The 13,821-nt window shown below is 37.8% G+C and overlaps 2 protein-coding genes across 3 annotated transcripts; one reads left to right on the top strand and one right to left on the bottom strand.

The window, feature by feature from the left end:
* Positions 1–3,592: 3,592 nt before the first annotated feature.
* On the top strand, positions 3,593–8,497 carry fhl2a (four and a half LIM domains 2a). 2 transcript variants are annotated; one of them, XM_079254870.1, is made up of 6 exons: positions 3,593–3,625; positions 5,612–5,787; positions 5,878–6,052; positions 7,080–7,249; positions 7,414–7,600; positions 7,695–8,497. In XM_079254870.1, exons 2-6 carry the CDS (start codon positions 5,632–5,634, stop codon positions 7,844–7,846), a joined length of 840 nt encoding a protein of 279 aa, XP_079110996.1. In that variant the 5' UTR covers positions 3,593–3,625; positions 5,612–5,631; the 3' UTR covers positions 7,847–8,497. The 2 variants fall into 2 exon arrangements, with proteins under 2 accessions (XP_079110996.1, XP_079110995.1); XM_079254869.1 differs by lacking the exon at positions 3,593–3,625 and having other exon boundaries at positions 5,307–5,787.
* Positions 8,497–11,602, bottom strand: cUnh2orf49 (chromosome Un C2orf49 homolog). The gene is made up of 4 exons (XM_079254871.1): positions 11,469–11,602; positions 11,118–11,281; positions 9,952–10,204; positions 8,497–9,694 (listed from the first exon to the last, which is right to left on the bottom strand). The coding sequence occupies exons 1-4, from the start codon at positions 11,577–11,579 to the stop codon at positions 9,638–9,640; spliced, it is 585 nt and encodes a 194-aa protein (XP_079110997.1). The 5' UTR covers positions 11,580–11,602; the 3' UTR covers positions 8,497–9,637.
* Positions 11,603–13,821: the final 2,219 nt, after the last annotated feature.

The raw sequence follows: 13,821 nt of genomic DNA, 5'->3' as shown, positions 1-13,821 counted from the left end.
GCTTGTCAGAGGCCTGTGCTCTCCGAGTGCTTCTAGTGTTTTCTGTAAGGATATCACGTTCAGAAAACACTGCCCATCATGTAGAGATACACACTTCAGTTATTTGAGAATTGCTTTTTTGGTGCAAAAATACTTTTAATGTTTGTCAGTTACCTCAGTATTATTTTTATGCCATGTACAATTGGATCTTTCCTGAGTTGTCTGTCATCTTTAGACCCAACACTGGCAAAACAATTTGTTATCACCTGATATTTTTATTAAAAAATAAGTAATAAATTAGTGCTAAGTGACATAACAAACAAAAAATAACACATTCCTCTGAAAAAACTCTGGTACTTGTGAAAATGAGTCAAAACATGTGAGAAAGCCAAGAACACCATTGTTAGCAGCTGCTTTAAAAACTTAGAGGAATCAGTTCACTTAACTAACTCTCTATAAAGCTGGCAGAATCACAACCATGTAAGAAATTTGTAATGCACTAATGAATAAAATAAGTTTAAGATAAAGGTCTAACTGGAGTTGGAAATTTAGGGTTGCTGTTCAGTTCTTTAGCTCTCTGTATGTTCACAGGAACATAATGACAGATACCTCAAAATGCAATACCCCAGGAGATAAAATGTGTTTTTGGTCTTGTTAAACTCATTTTAATGTTAGCCTTAGAGCAGAAAAATTTGTTTACATCAAAGCTGCCAAACATGAGCTCTAACTTGGAGTCCCAAGCAGCTTGTGCAGTTTATATATCTCCCTCTCTTTGTGAAAGACTCTCTAACCGAATGCCGTTTTATACCAAGCTCAACTACGTGCTTAGTCTCATGTTTACTGGGCTAATATAAGAGTGGTATCAAACTTCTCAGGTCGAATCAAAGCAGCACCACGTTGTTAAACAGACTTCTGCTCTACAGTTGCTACCCTGTCGTGGGAGCCCTCAAATGATTCCATCCATCTTCATCAGCTCTAACGGCCCCTTAGAGACCTTTATTATGATGTTGCACGTTCTTTAAAGTTAGTTGCTGGGATTCATTTCGACCCATTTGATATAAAGTCCAGAGAAGGTCTTCCAGAAGATGATACTGGATCTTGGATGACCCAGAGAAATTTCAGTCCAATTGGTTGCTGTGGCACTAATGAGTAACGGTGCACAAGTGATGATGGGGTCTGTCTGGTTTGACCTTTCCATATGGCTGTATTTGCAACCAGTGTAAGCACCGGGCTTTAGCATCATGATAGCCTTGCAGTGCCCAGACAGCTGCACTGTTATCCCCTGGCCTTAGCAGCTGAAAGGGAGGCCCCAGCCCAGAGAGAACAGGGTGGAGGTGGGGTAACTACGAGCCAAATACAGAGAAGAAGGGGAACGGAAGGACTGAGGAACTGGGCATTAAACAGATTTGTTCCTTGAGGTATTAATTAGACCACATGTCTGAAATTAAGGGAACTGAACTGAAATGATTGTCTCCCACGCCTGGGTTAAATAGCAAGTGCCACATGTCTATTACAGCAGAGTAATCAAATAAAATATACTCTGAGTCTCATCATTGGAGTTAGTACAAATTCTTCCTCTGTCTGACAGTTGTCATCTGACTTCAATTTTACCCACACTACGGGTAAAAATGACACAACTTCCTGTTTGTCTCAGCTGCCTCGAACTTGTTTGCCATGCAAAACCACTCACTGTTCTACAGTTAGAAATGAAAAACTTCCTAACTTTAATATTTGCTGGCAAGAAAGAAGAAACTGCTGTTTGATCCTTTATGTCAAAATAAATTTTATTTACATCTTAGCTCTTGTTTTATCAGTCACAACATTAATCTTGCATTCCTGCAGTCTCACAAGAATACCCAAAGTGTCCTACCTGTGACCCACTGGCATGCCAAAGGGTTAAAACAGCCTAATCTAATTTATTGTAGATCCTACCTGAGTCAACAAAGCAGATCTAAGCTGTTGGGGCATGAACTCTATAACATAGCATTACCATGAAGGTGTGTGTGGTAAAAAGTTACAGACTATGCATCTTACTACTTGGCTTTTTCTTAATGTACCCCGCCGTCATCTTTAACACAGGTAAATGATACATATTCCAGGCTGTCCACCCTAACCTAACCCTAATGATTCTAGCAACACAAACTTCCTCACAATGACTGCTAACATGTTGATGTTTAGCAGGTGCAGTGTCATGTTCAAAATCCAAATTTAGAGCTAACATTTGCTAGTAAGCACTTAAAAAGTGCAGCTGTGGCTGATGGATGTCTATCCATCCTTCATCCATTGTCTATGTCCATTTATTCTGATACAGAGTCACAAAGTGAGGCTGGAACCAATCCCAGTTGCTCTCATGGTGGACAGGTCGCCGGTCTAGCTGATGGATGTCCTGCAGAAATATTGTTTTTACCAAATAAAATCTTGATTTAATTATTACATTTCATTGAAATATATCAGTGAATTATGAGTGATGACAAGTTGTGAGTAACATGAGTGTCTCTCCACATTTCATGGCAATTTCTTTAAAAAGCTCTGAGACCTTTTTAACCAATTTCCAAATGTAAACTTATGGTGGTGCCAGTGGAAAGGTCAATTCACATCATCTGATTTCAGTGATTTCAGTGTAGAATAAAGGATCGGGTGGACCAACTGTATTACTATGGATACAACAGTTGAATACAAACTGATTTAACAACTTGCTGAAGCACCAGAATTCATGCCGTGCTACAAATAGAGCACCGGAATCATAGTGGAGCGGCGCTGACGCATTTTAGTACTGGAGAGTGTCCAGAGACCACTGGGTCAGGAAAACCTTCATCAGACAGAGGGAGGGGGAGCAAGGCCGGGGGGGGGGGGGGTTGTGAGAGAAGGAGCCACAATATGAACAACTGAGTATGGGGGTGCAGAAAATAGTGCTAAAAATTTCTTACAAATCATGCATGTGTCTGTCATTAGCAAGCCTGGATACTGTAGCCAACACATCGGAGGTTTAGGACTTTGTGGTATCCTGTAAAGGAAAATATGGGGAGGTAGGGACATCTAAGTAGGGACTATTCTCACAGGACAAAAGTCTTGACATTTGACCCATGGCATGTTTTCCATTATATACAAAAGACCAAAGGAAAACTATGTCAGAGTTCCGTGTTATTGTAATGATAACAGATATTTCTGATGTAAAGAAAACAGATGCAGAGCAAAAAGGGAGAATTCTCTTCAGGAAGTTGGATCGGGAGGAAAGATATGGCCTTTCTGGGGAGAAACAAACAATGTAAAAAACATTTATATATTTATATATTTGAGTGAATGAACAAATGAATGACTCAGTGAGTGTGTGACTGAGTGAACAACAACTGAGTGACCTTAAAAGGCTCCTTGGTCGCGCTGGTGACTGAGTGAGCAAGTGAAAGGGAGCCCTGGGGTTATCTCCGTGAGGCGCTGCTGTATTTATAGATCATCTCAAAAAAAGAATCCCTGCCCTCTTGCTGCCCCCCCACCCTCCCTTCCCTCCCTCCTTTATGGTCCCTCCCCCATTTTCAATTAGCCCATGAAGGGTGGAGTAGTGCAATCAGGGGTAACTACAGCTGATCCAGAGCGTCCTCTCTCAGTTTGCCTCAGACTCAGCACAGACTCACACTCCTCAGACAGGAAGGTAAGAACAAACTCTGTTCAACCGATCCACCCTCCATCCCTTCCCCTTTTCATTCTTCTTCTTCACTGGTCTTCATTCACCATGTCCTCTTTTCTCCAGGACACTGCTGCTTGCTGGTGTTCTGGCATCCTCCTGTCTGCCTTCCCCACCAACCTGCTCATGTTCTTCTTTTCCCCCTGCACACCATCCTGACTTTTCCATCCACACCTGCCATTACTTGTAACTCTTCATTTAGTCCAGGGATATTTGGTTTGAGTTGTTAGATTAATTGCCATGGTAAATTGATCACTTCTCACGTGTAAGTCGCTTTCGATAAAAGCGTCTACCAAGTGACTGTAGTGGTGGAAATTATTGTAAGTGTATACCATAATTCATTAATTACTTCAAGATTCTAAAAACAAACAAACCCACAGATCCCAAAAAGGCTGAAATCATCCAATTTAAGGCTATATTTAGTGGGAGTTTGTTCAAACTATGTGTCATTAACAAGGAATGTTATTATTAACTGTAGATTAAGGAAAGTAGGAAATATCTGAAAATACCTTTTCTCTTTATTGGAGCTTGATTTATATTTTCTTATTTTGTGGAAAGTGCTTTAAAAATAACCATAAACATCATTAAAACACCTAAACTTCTTCAAATATTTTGATATGTAGATTTACATATAATCTATTATAGAATAAATGCAAGCACAGATATCGAAAGCAGTTCTTTCAGAGGCTGCCATGCTGTCTTTAAGGTCTCGATCTTTCCGACTGTCCACTTGCCATTTTACTGGCAGTAGCTCATTCTGTCTCCCAGATGGGAGGCATCAAAGCACCCCAAAAGCTGGGAAACAGCTGCATGGTGTGCCTGAATAGCTGGAGGTTTTATTTGTGGCCGTCCATATTATCCTTTTATATTTTTAGGAGTCAGATAAATCCTTGCATAAGCTAGGTGAGTCATGGTGGGAGCAATAGACAATGAGGGAATGTGGGAGGGCTTGAGAATGCTTAGAGCAGTGAGGACGGGTGGATTAAAAGTCTCAGCCTCAACCAGATAAAAAATACCAACCTTTTCAGTGGCAGTAACAACACAAATCACTCACAGATCTCCTTTTGGAACGCTAGGGTAGGAATAGATGGAGATGGATCAAGAGCTAAGACAGAGAGATGTGGGATGTGGAGGGAAAAACAAGAATCTATTAAATTAAGGAGAAAAAACATCTGAAAGTACCTCAAAAGGAATTCACATGTGATCTTCTCTCTTTTTTTTATTTTTTTATTTTTAAATTTCCTTGAAACTCCTTAAATGGTGGAAACTTTGCTTTGGAGTCAATAAATACAGTCACATGACAATTAGTTTACATGTGAGTGAGGAGTCAACATCCATCTGTGACACTGAGAGACACTTTTCACAAAGAGACGCCCGGATTAAAAAGCTGCTATCTTTGCTCAATAGAGAACAAGAGTAAATAAATGCAGGAGGGATAGCAGAAGGTTCCACAAGCAGACCAAAAGCAGATGCTGATTGTAAGCTGCCACTATTACAAGTGCTGTTCAAACCCACTTATACATGCACACATGCATGTGCACGTGGTGACAAGAGATCCTGAGATCTGGCGCTGACAGTTGGAGGTGAGGTGCTGGATGGGTCACTCAGTGTCCACTGGCATAGTGGGCGTTGGTATGCAGTGAGAGCAATAGTTGACTGTTTCTAAGCAGGACTGATAGGAGCTATTTATATCCTCATCATCGGTCACTCTCTGCTCCTGACGTAAAAAGCAAAATGAAAAACAAGAGAGAGAGAGAGAGATAAGACAGAAAGATGAAAGGGGAAATCCAACATGGAAAAAAAGGATGTGCATCTCCTTGTAGAGCATCTTCATAGTGGAAATTACTACTGACTGGAAACTGCTCGGTGTCTTAAAACTGTCAATGAACCAACTAAAAAACAAAAAGAAAAAAAAAGACGGGAATTATTTCTCCTTTCTCTTTTGTGTCTCAGCTGAACGACCCTTTGTTACAATGACTGAACGCTATGACTGCCACTACTGCAAGGAATCCCTGTTTGGGAAGAAGTATGTTCTCCGAGAGGACAATCCATACTGTGTGAAATGCTATGAAAGTCTGTACTCCAACACTTGTGAGGACTGCAGAAAACCCATCGGATGTAACACCAGGGTAAGAGATGCCCAAAAATACAGCTACACATTCAAGCTGTTGTGCGGTTCTTATAATTTGGATATAACTTTCTGACAAATGTTTCTATAGGATCTGTCATACAAGGACCGTCACTGGCACGAAGACTGTTTCAAGTGCTTCCAGTGCAAACGCTCCCTGGTGGACAAGCCATTCTCCACCAAGGACGATCAGCTCCTGTGTACCGAGTGCTACTCCAATGAGTATTCCTCAAAATGCCACTCTTGCAAGAAGACTATCATCCCGGGTAAGAAGTAGATAGAAACATGTCAAGTCAGATATGAATGCTTATCAACACCAAAAGGTAACTGATTTTAAGCAGTGTTGTGTTTCAACCTTGGGACAAAGTTTTCAAATCAAATTTTATTTACAGCACTTTTCATACAAAAGCAGCTCAAAGTGCTTTAAATGATAAACACAAATTGGGAATATATATATATATATATATATATATATATATATAGATATATATAAAACCATCAAACACTCAAGTTAAAAACATTAGAGTTCCAGCACATACATCTAATCATACTCACCTTATCACACACACACTCAACTCATACACACCTACATAGTACACATACCCCCCTCACCCCATCTGCTTAAACACAGGCCCTACATTCTAGTCTGTGTCTCTGTAACCAAAACATCAAAAATGTGATGTAATAGAAGGTAAACTTCTGAGGATAAGCAGTAATCGTGCAAACAAAAAGACAGATGAGGTTTTAAAGCATGATTATATGATTATTATTTCACATGCTTTCAATAATGCAAGCTAAAAAAAAAAAACAGAATAAGGGGATGTATTTTTTAAGCATAAGAGGCATGGTTTTTTTTTCACATTATTAAACATTTTTCCATCATCTCAGTATACATAAAGAATCAACCTGAAGGCCCAAAGCAGAGAACACCAGAGAGTTGATAAAAGTACAACTTTATATGTTAAATCATGAGAGCTTTTCCTGGGTTTTTGGATTTGTTCTTCGGTAGTTTAAAGATGAACATTTTCTATATTGGAAACTACATACAGTTTAATAAAGATCCACTGAGCTATTGAGGAATGAAAAAATAGCATGAGAGTAAGCACCAGCTCTACTTCTCTCAACTGATTCAATTAGTAAAGACGGTTCTGAAAAACAAAAGTATTAAAGCTCCTGGTTTTGCACAGATTACTCCAAATATATCACACAGCTGTTGCATATGGTCTCATGACTCAAAACTGTATATTTTTAGTACCTCTAATTTCTTTATCTCTTTAACATCATACTTGGAAGGCTCCAGGAAAATGGAGCACAAAGGGAACAGCTGGCATGAGACCTGTTTTACCTGCCAGAGATGCCAGCAGCCTATTGGCACCAAGAGCTTCATCCCTAAGGACAACCACAACTTCTGTGTGCCGTGCTATGAGAAGCAGTTTGCCATGCAGTGTGTACACTGCAAAAAGGTAAGACATCTGGGTATTATGATGTGCTTTCCTACACTATATGATGCTGTTTGCACCTGTGTCATAAGTGAAACTCATTTTCAAATTTATTTGAAAAAAATTAGAACCATGAGTTCATGTGGCAGAAAAATAATCCTTTAACAATATGATGCTGTTATAATTAGCCAATCACCACTGGCGGAGTGACCTACCGCGATCAGCCCTGGCATAAGGACTGTTTCCTGTGCACTAGCTGCAAGCAGCAGCTGTCTGGCCAGAGGTTCACCTCAAGAGATGACTTTCCCTACTGTCTCAAATGCTTCTGCAACCTTTATGCGAAGAAGTGTGCCTCCTGCACCACTCCAATCACAGGTAATCATAAATTATTGTCCTCCCAGAAGCCAGAAAGGACAGTTTATAACCAGCTTTATAGCTGCATTAGCTGAGACATGGTTTCCACTCGCAGGTCTTGGAGGCAGCAAGTATATTTCCTTTGAGGAGCGCCAGTGGCACAATGACTGCTTCAACTGCAAGAAGTGCTCCGTGTCCCTGGTTGGCCGTGGTTTCCTGACTGAACGTGATGACATCCTCTGTCCTGAGTGTGGCAAGGACATCTAATACAGCATGGATGTAATTCATTTCACTGGATGATCGTGTGCTAAGGAATGACAAAGATGCAGTAAATACTATCAGAGCACAAAGCATAGCATTATTAAGCTATGAAATATAAAATACTAATGGTTTTATTTGAATTTACAAAGTTTATTCAAGTTACCTGTACACACTTGTAGAGAAAGTACTAATAAAATAACAGAAAGCATGTCTGTAAAAAAAAAAAAAAACTTTGCTTATGAAAATGAAAAATGTTATAAAGGAACATATAAAGATACTGTATGATGCACTGAAATAAATATTAACGATTAATGAACACTTTAAGCTTTGAAGAGTGAAAGCAATGAATGTTTAGTGGACTGACCACTTTTAAGGGCATAACTGAAGTTAGGTTTTTAACATTAACAGCCCCAAAATCTCCAAAATGTAGCAAAATGGGAACTATATTTGCAGAGGGTGGGGGTCTTTGTAAAGAAATACCCAAACATACTTTGACTGTGTTATGACACAACTGAGAGGAACGACTTTTGGTATGAGTTTGTGTTTTTGTTTTGAGTTTGTTTTGTTCTGTTTAGCATGCCTCTAAATACTAAATTGCATCGTTATGCTTATGAACCATCACAATTGTAGCTGTGCATGAAATTATTAATTTAAAAAAACGGCACAATATGTGTATATATATATATATATATATATATATATATATATATATATATATATATATATATACACACACACACACACACACACACACACACACACACACACACACACACCAGAATAATGCAAATGTTGACCACATAGTTTATCTGCTGTACATGACAGAATGGTAATAAACTACTAAACTTACCGCTGGCTGAGCCTAGTTGTAATTAAATTAACAGAGATTCATTATATTCAAAATTTATTTTTTAAAAAAATGTTTGTACAAACATCGTCCAGATTCAAAATTCTTGTTCCTGTGTGCGTTTTTGATCAAGTCTGTCTACATTGACCGCTAACTGCAAGGTTGGTTTAATTCACAGCAATAAATAGTCATTGGGGGAAAAAAAAAAGGTATTTTGTCCTTTTTCACTCCAATTGTTTGCATTACTCAAAGAGACAAGTGTTCTTCACATCATCTGTCAAACCTAACAGAAATATGAAGCAAAGGTTAGTAATTATGTGTCTCCATATTACTTGTAACATGTACACACACAACTAAAAATCATAAACCCTGAAATTTTTGTGAAATAGTGCTGAATAAAATCCAGATTTTACTGGAACGGAGAACAGATTTGATGATCAACTGATTACCACATCATAGCAGTTGAAAAATGTTACACCAAACTTCTACAATGTTGTAAAAATGAGCCGTTTCATGTCCTGTTGTCTTCTTCATCTTTAGCAACTTAACCAGCAAAACAACATTCAACCACTCCTCCAGTACCTTTTCCCATTAAGCCAGCTATGAACAAACATCTACTGAAACAAAGTCATCTTACTTATTTTGTCCTCTAAAAGTGACTCAAGATGTTGATCATGATGATATCAAGGGCACTTAAGGTTGTGAAAAGCAACAAGAAGGATCATGACCCCAAGCAGCTGATCTTCTGAACATCACTGGCATCAAGTCAGCTCGCATAGGTGAACAGGAGCACTGAGGTGGTCTTGTTACACAATTTAGAGGGTTTCTGAGAACTGGTTTGTTGGAAAACTGTGATAAAGGCTGCCAAGGAAAGAAGCCTTCAACAGGTCAGTGAAAGGGAGGAGGGAGGAGGGAGGTGAGGCCACAAAGGCCTGAACTCCCATATAGGGTCAGGGCCAAGTCACATGTTGGATCTTTTTCTTCACTTCTGGAGATTTCACTGCAGCCTGAAAGAAAAGAAACCAAAACACAAAAATAAGCAAACAGAAAATAAATCATTAAAAGTATTAATGATTTAATTATACCTTTCATAAAAAGGTATAATTATAACATATTTGCTTTAGTTACATTTTTTTTTACATAAATTTGCTTTGTCCTTAAGCAAATTTCCACCTCTTACTGGAAAGTGATTATCTTAAATACACAATACAAACTGTGCACACAACCCAAAGAAAACTAAGGCAACAGAGCAAGAAGGTCCTACCGAAGTGTCTGCTTCTCGTTTGAGGTTTGCTGTGTCTGTACTGCAATGCGTGGATGAGGAAGAGGATGACGAATTGCCTGTAAGTCTGCGTATGGGGTTGGACAGACTTGTAGCAGGTGGAGGTTTTAACCTGTCGGTGGTTCCTGTTGGGGTTGTTGTTCCCTCTGATTTCTTTACTTTTAGCAGGCCAGAGTGAGAGGAACTCCCATCAAACATGATCAGAGGCCTTTTCCTGTTATGGTCATTAGTGCAGCTAGAAATGAACACAGTGATGTTAAACAGATGTTCACTCTTTAAAATAATAAAACCCAATGCAACATTTTTTTTCTTTTTTCCAGACTCGCAGAAAAAAACTGCATGGTCACTTATAGCGTGTTTCTTTGAATGGAGTTACAAGACACTGAGCTGTTGTTCATAAAAACCGGATTTGTGTATAAAATTAAACATTTATGGAAACTGTGCTGCATGTATCAGTATCTTATTTGTCTTTGGAATTATTCACCTTATGGACTGTGGTGGTTACTCAACACACATAATGCTTGTGTGTTGTTGTGCAACATCAATGCAAATCTCACATGAGCACTTTGCCACGGACATAAATAATAGGGCTGTGACGATACGCTTTTGTCCCAATTCGATTCGATTCTGATTTTTTGGGCTGCCGATTTGATTTAAATTGTGATGCTCACAATTCATTAATATTGCTGATTTTGTAGGTTAAAACAAAATAATTAAAAACAAAATAAATGTATAAAACTTATTTTATTGCTCGTAATTTTAAAAAAAATTTTCAATTAGAAAAAGACAATACAGTAGCCGGATCATCATTCTGCTGCTATAACGCCCCAAATACAAATGAAAATTGTTTTATCATTTATAAAATTGATAAAATTTTATAAATTTATAAAATGTTATCATTTTAAAAATTATAATTTATTTATATTTGTTTTTTTAAACAACAACAACAAAAAAATAAATAAATCGATTTTAAAATTGTAAAGCAAAAAAAAAAAAAAAAAAAAAATCCTGATTTTCAATTTTCCCACCCCTAATAAATAATATTATTTTGTCTGACCTTAAACAATCAAGAGGCTATCCTAACAGTGAGGGGACAGTACATGTGTTGGATTCCATCACGGAGAAACAACTACTGATGAAACACTGACCTTTCTGTCCTGCTGTGTCCAGTCTGTGTCTGTCTTCCTCTGCTCCTCATCCTCCGTCCCCACCGGCTGTTCGGTAAAGCCCTCTGCGGCAGCGGGATGACATGCCGCAGGAACAGCTCTGTAAGCCGATCTCTGCTTCCACAGTCCCCGGTACTAACATGTCTCTGAGTCGGATAAACAACACTGTCAGCTCACTTCATGAATCAACCATCAGTCGACAATGAACCAGAAGCGAACTGAAGAAATGCAACATAAACACGCTGACTGTTAGCTTAGATGCTAATTGTAAACATAAGCCATTTATTTGGAAACTAAACGACAAGTTCCACTTTCCACTAACATTTCACTCACCTCACTTAAAATTAGCTGCATAAAGTCTTGAGATAGCAACTCGGGATGTAACAACAGATCAACATTGGAGGCATTTACAGCCTTTCCATTTTGTCCTGTGGCAGCCGCCATGTTTGCTGTTGTTTTTCTTCTTCTGCTGCTGCTGCGGCGGAGATGTCTCTTCTTCGTTTAAATTTTTACGACGTAATTCTTACTGTGAGGCCGTGTTGCCGCCTACTGGGGACGGTTTTCCCGAAACTCAATTTCTTTTGTAAATATTTTTATAAAATAAAATAAAATAAAATAAAATAAAATAAAATAAAATAAAATAAAATAAAATAAAATAAAATGCCACTATGCAGCCAGGCACAGGGTCTTTTAATAAAATGTAATTTCTACAAATGTTTTTTCATATTTAATTTTAAGTTCAGTTTTAATGAATAGCAAAGGGTTTGCTCCAGGTTTTGAAAGTATAGGATTTTTCTTTGATATTATAAAAAGCCAGAATTACATTAGAAAAAATATTGTAATTATATATATATATATATATATATATATATATATATATATATATATATATATATATATATATATATATATATATATATATATGAAAAAATATGAAAAATTTATATTTATTGGGTTGGTTTTTTTTTGTTGTTTTAAAATGGTCATGTGGGTCCATGCAGACCATGTTGGTTTTCAATAGGAGCTCATCATCCACATTGCAAACATGTCTATTTTGAGAAAATGTTTTTTTATGCACTGACTGTAAGAATGGGCAGCGCAGTGGCATAGTGGTTAGCACTGTGGCCTCACAGCAAGAAGGTTGCTGGTTTGATCCTCAGCGTGGGTGAGGCTTTGATGGTGGCCTTTCTGTGTGGAGTATATGTGGGTTCTCTCAGGGTACTCCAGCTTCCTCCCATCATCCAAAGACATGCAAGTTAGGTTAATTGGTTACTCTAAATTGCCTGTGAGCATGAGTGGTTGTTTGTCCCTGTGTGGCCCTGTGATGCACTGGCAAGCTGTCCATGGTGTACCCTGACTTTTGCCAAAAGATTGCTGCGATAGGCTTTTCCGTGACCCTTAATCAGACTGAGCGGTTGAGATAATGAATGAATGAGTGTATATCATTGTTACCTCTTTAATGGACTGGCAACCATTTCAGGATGTCATCCCCCTTTAACATTAACTTTTTTTATTTGATTTATACACACGTCTCCCTTTTTCCATGGTACTTTATTTAACCCCAAGAGATTGTCTGTCTGCTATTAATTGTCTTGATTCAATTATAAAAATAATTCAGGGGTTTATGAATATAAGGAATGTAAGGCAGAATTCAGACTCATGATGGAAACGCTCAAAAGATTTGTAGATGATCACAAATTACACAAATGTAACTTGTTCTAAAAAAAGAAAACTCCGAAGGATCATATTTCAGTGAAGTTCCGTGCTTTGCATGCCCAAAATTGAGTAGTTTTTTTAATTTTTTTTTTTTTTTTTTAGATATTCAGAATTCAAAGACCAATATTACATTACTATATTAAGACTGGTTCCACTGAAAAGCAAGAATGTTTTAAGTCTAGAATAAACTCAATAACATTCATATAAAATGTTTTATTTGATTTAGTTAAATTTGTTTTTTTTTTAACTGTCACCCACTTTCCCAAATGTAAGAAAAGTATGCAGTGTTTTTTCTACTAATAGCAGTTATTATAAAATTATATTTAATTATTCAAGTTATCCTGTAACTAAATGAATACATTATGCCGGTGCTTATTCATCAGTTGTAGGTGGCTGCTGCAACCTCACATGAATAGTGTTAACTAGCTAGAACATTCAGATTACAAAAAGCACATATTCTTCATTTAGCACATCATTCCAGTCATTTATCCTTTCTTCTGTACAAGCCGGTTATAAAACAAATTGGATCCACATCCTATTCATTGGTGGGAAAAGAAACACAAACGGGCTTTGTCTTTACAGTCCTAAAATAATGTTTTTCACAGCTACTAATGCACAGAGCTCAGCTGAAAATTTGGACAAACATAGAGTTTGCTCCAAACAGCTTAAACTGGTTAGACGTGTTGTGTAAAAAGATCAGTTCCCGAAAGGAGGGAAAAGTACCTTCCTTTGACGTCTTAGTGATTAAATGACTGGTTGGACCCAGCTCTCATCTGATTAAGTTAAGATGGTACTATGATACAGAAACAAACATGAGTTCCAGATTAAGACAGAGGGGTTGTGGCCAGGTCGTCACGTGTTGCTACATGTGCAAACATCTCCGTTAATAGTAAATGGAGTTTATGGATGAATCCATTATCTTGGTTTCCTTCTCAGAACAAATAATAAACAATGATTTGATCACAGCATT

The sequence above is a fragment of the Telmatherina bonti genome (assembly GCF_933228915.1).
Source record: "Telmatherina bonti genome assembly, chromosome: 15".
Lineage (NCBI taxonomy): Eukaryota > Metazoa > Chordata > Actinopteri > Atheriniformes > Telmatherinidae > Telmatherina > Telmatherina bonti.
Note: the sequence above shows the minus strand (reverse complement) of the source record. Positions and strands in the feature narration are given on the sequence as shown.

Excerpts from the sequence above, each read along its gene's own strand:
- fhl2a (XM_079254869.1), top strand. The coding sequence starts at position 5,542 with ATGAACCAACTAAAAAACAAAAAGAAAAAAAAAGACGGGAATTATTTC. Across the intron at positions 5,788-5,877 it reads CCATCGGATGTAACACCAGG|GATCTGTCATACAAGGACCG; the intron begins GTAAGAGATGCC and ends ATGTTTCTATAG. Across the intron at positions 7,250-7,413 it reads AGTGTGTACACTGCAAAAAG|CCAATCACCACTGGCGGAGT; the intron begins GTAAGACATCTG and ends TGTTATAATTAG.
- cUnh2orf49 (XM_079254871.1), bottom strand. The coding sequence starts at position 11,579 with ATGGCGGCTGCCACAGGACAAAATGGAAAGGCTGTAAATGCCTCCAAT. Across the intron at positions 11,282-11,468 it reads TGCAGCTAATTTTAAGTGAG|AGACATGTTAGTACCGGGGA; the intron begins GTGAGTGAAATG and ends TATCCGACTCAG. Across the intron at positions 9,695-9,951 it reads AACGAGAAGCAGACACTTCG|GCTGCAGTGAAATCTCCAGA; the intron begins GTAGGACCTTCT and ends CTTTTCTTTCAG.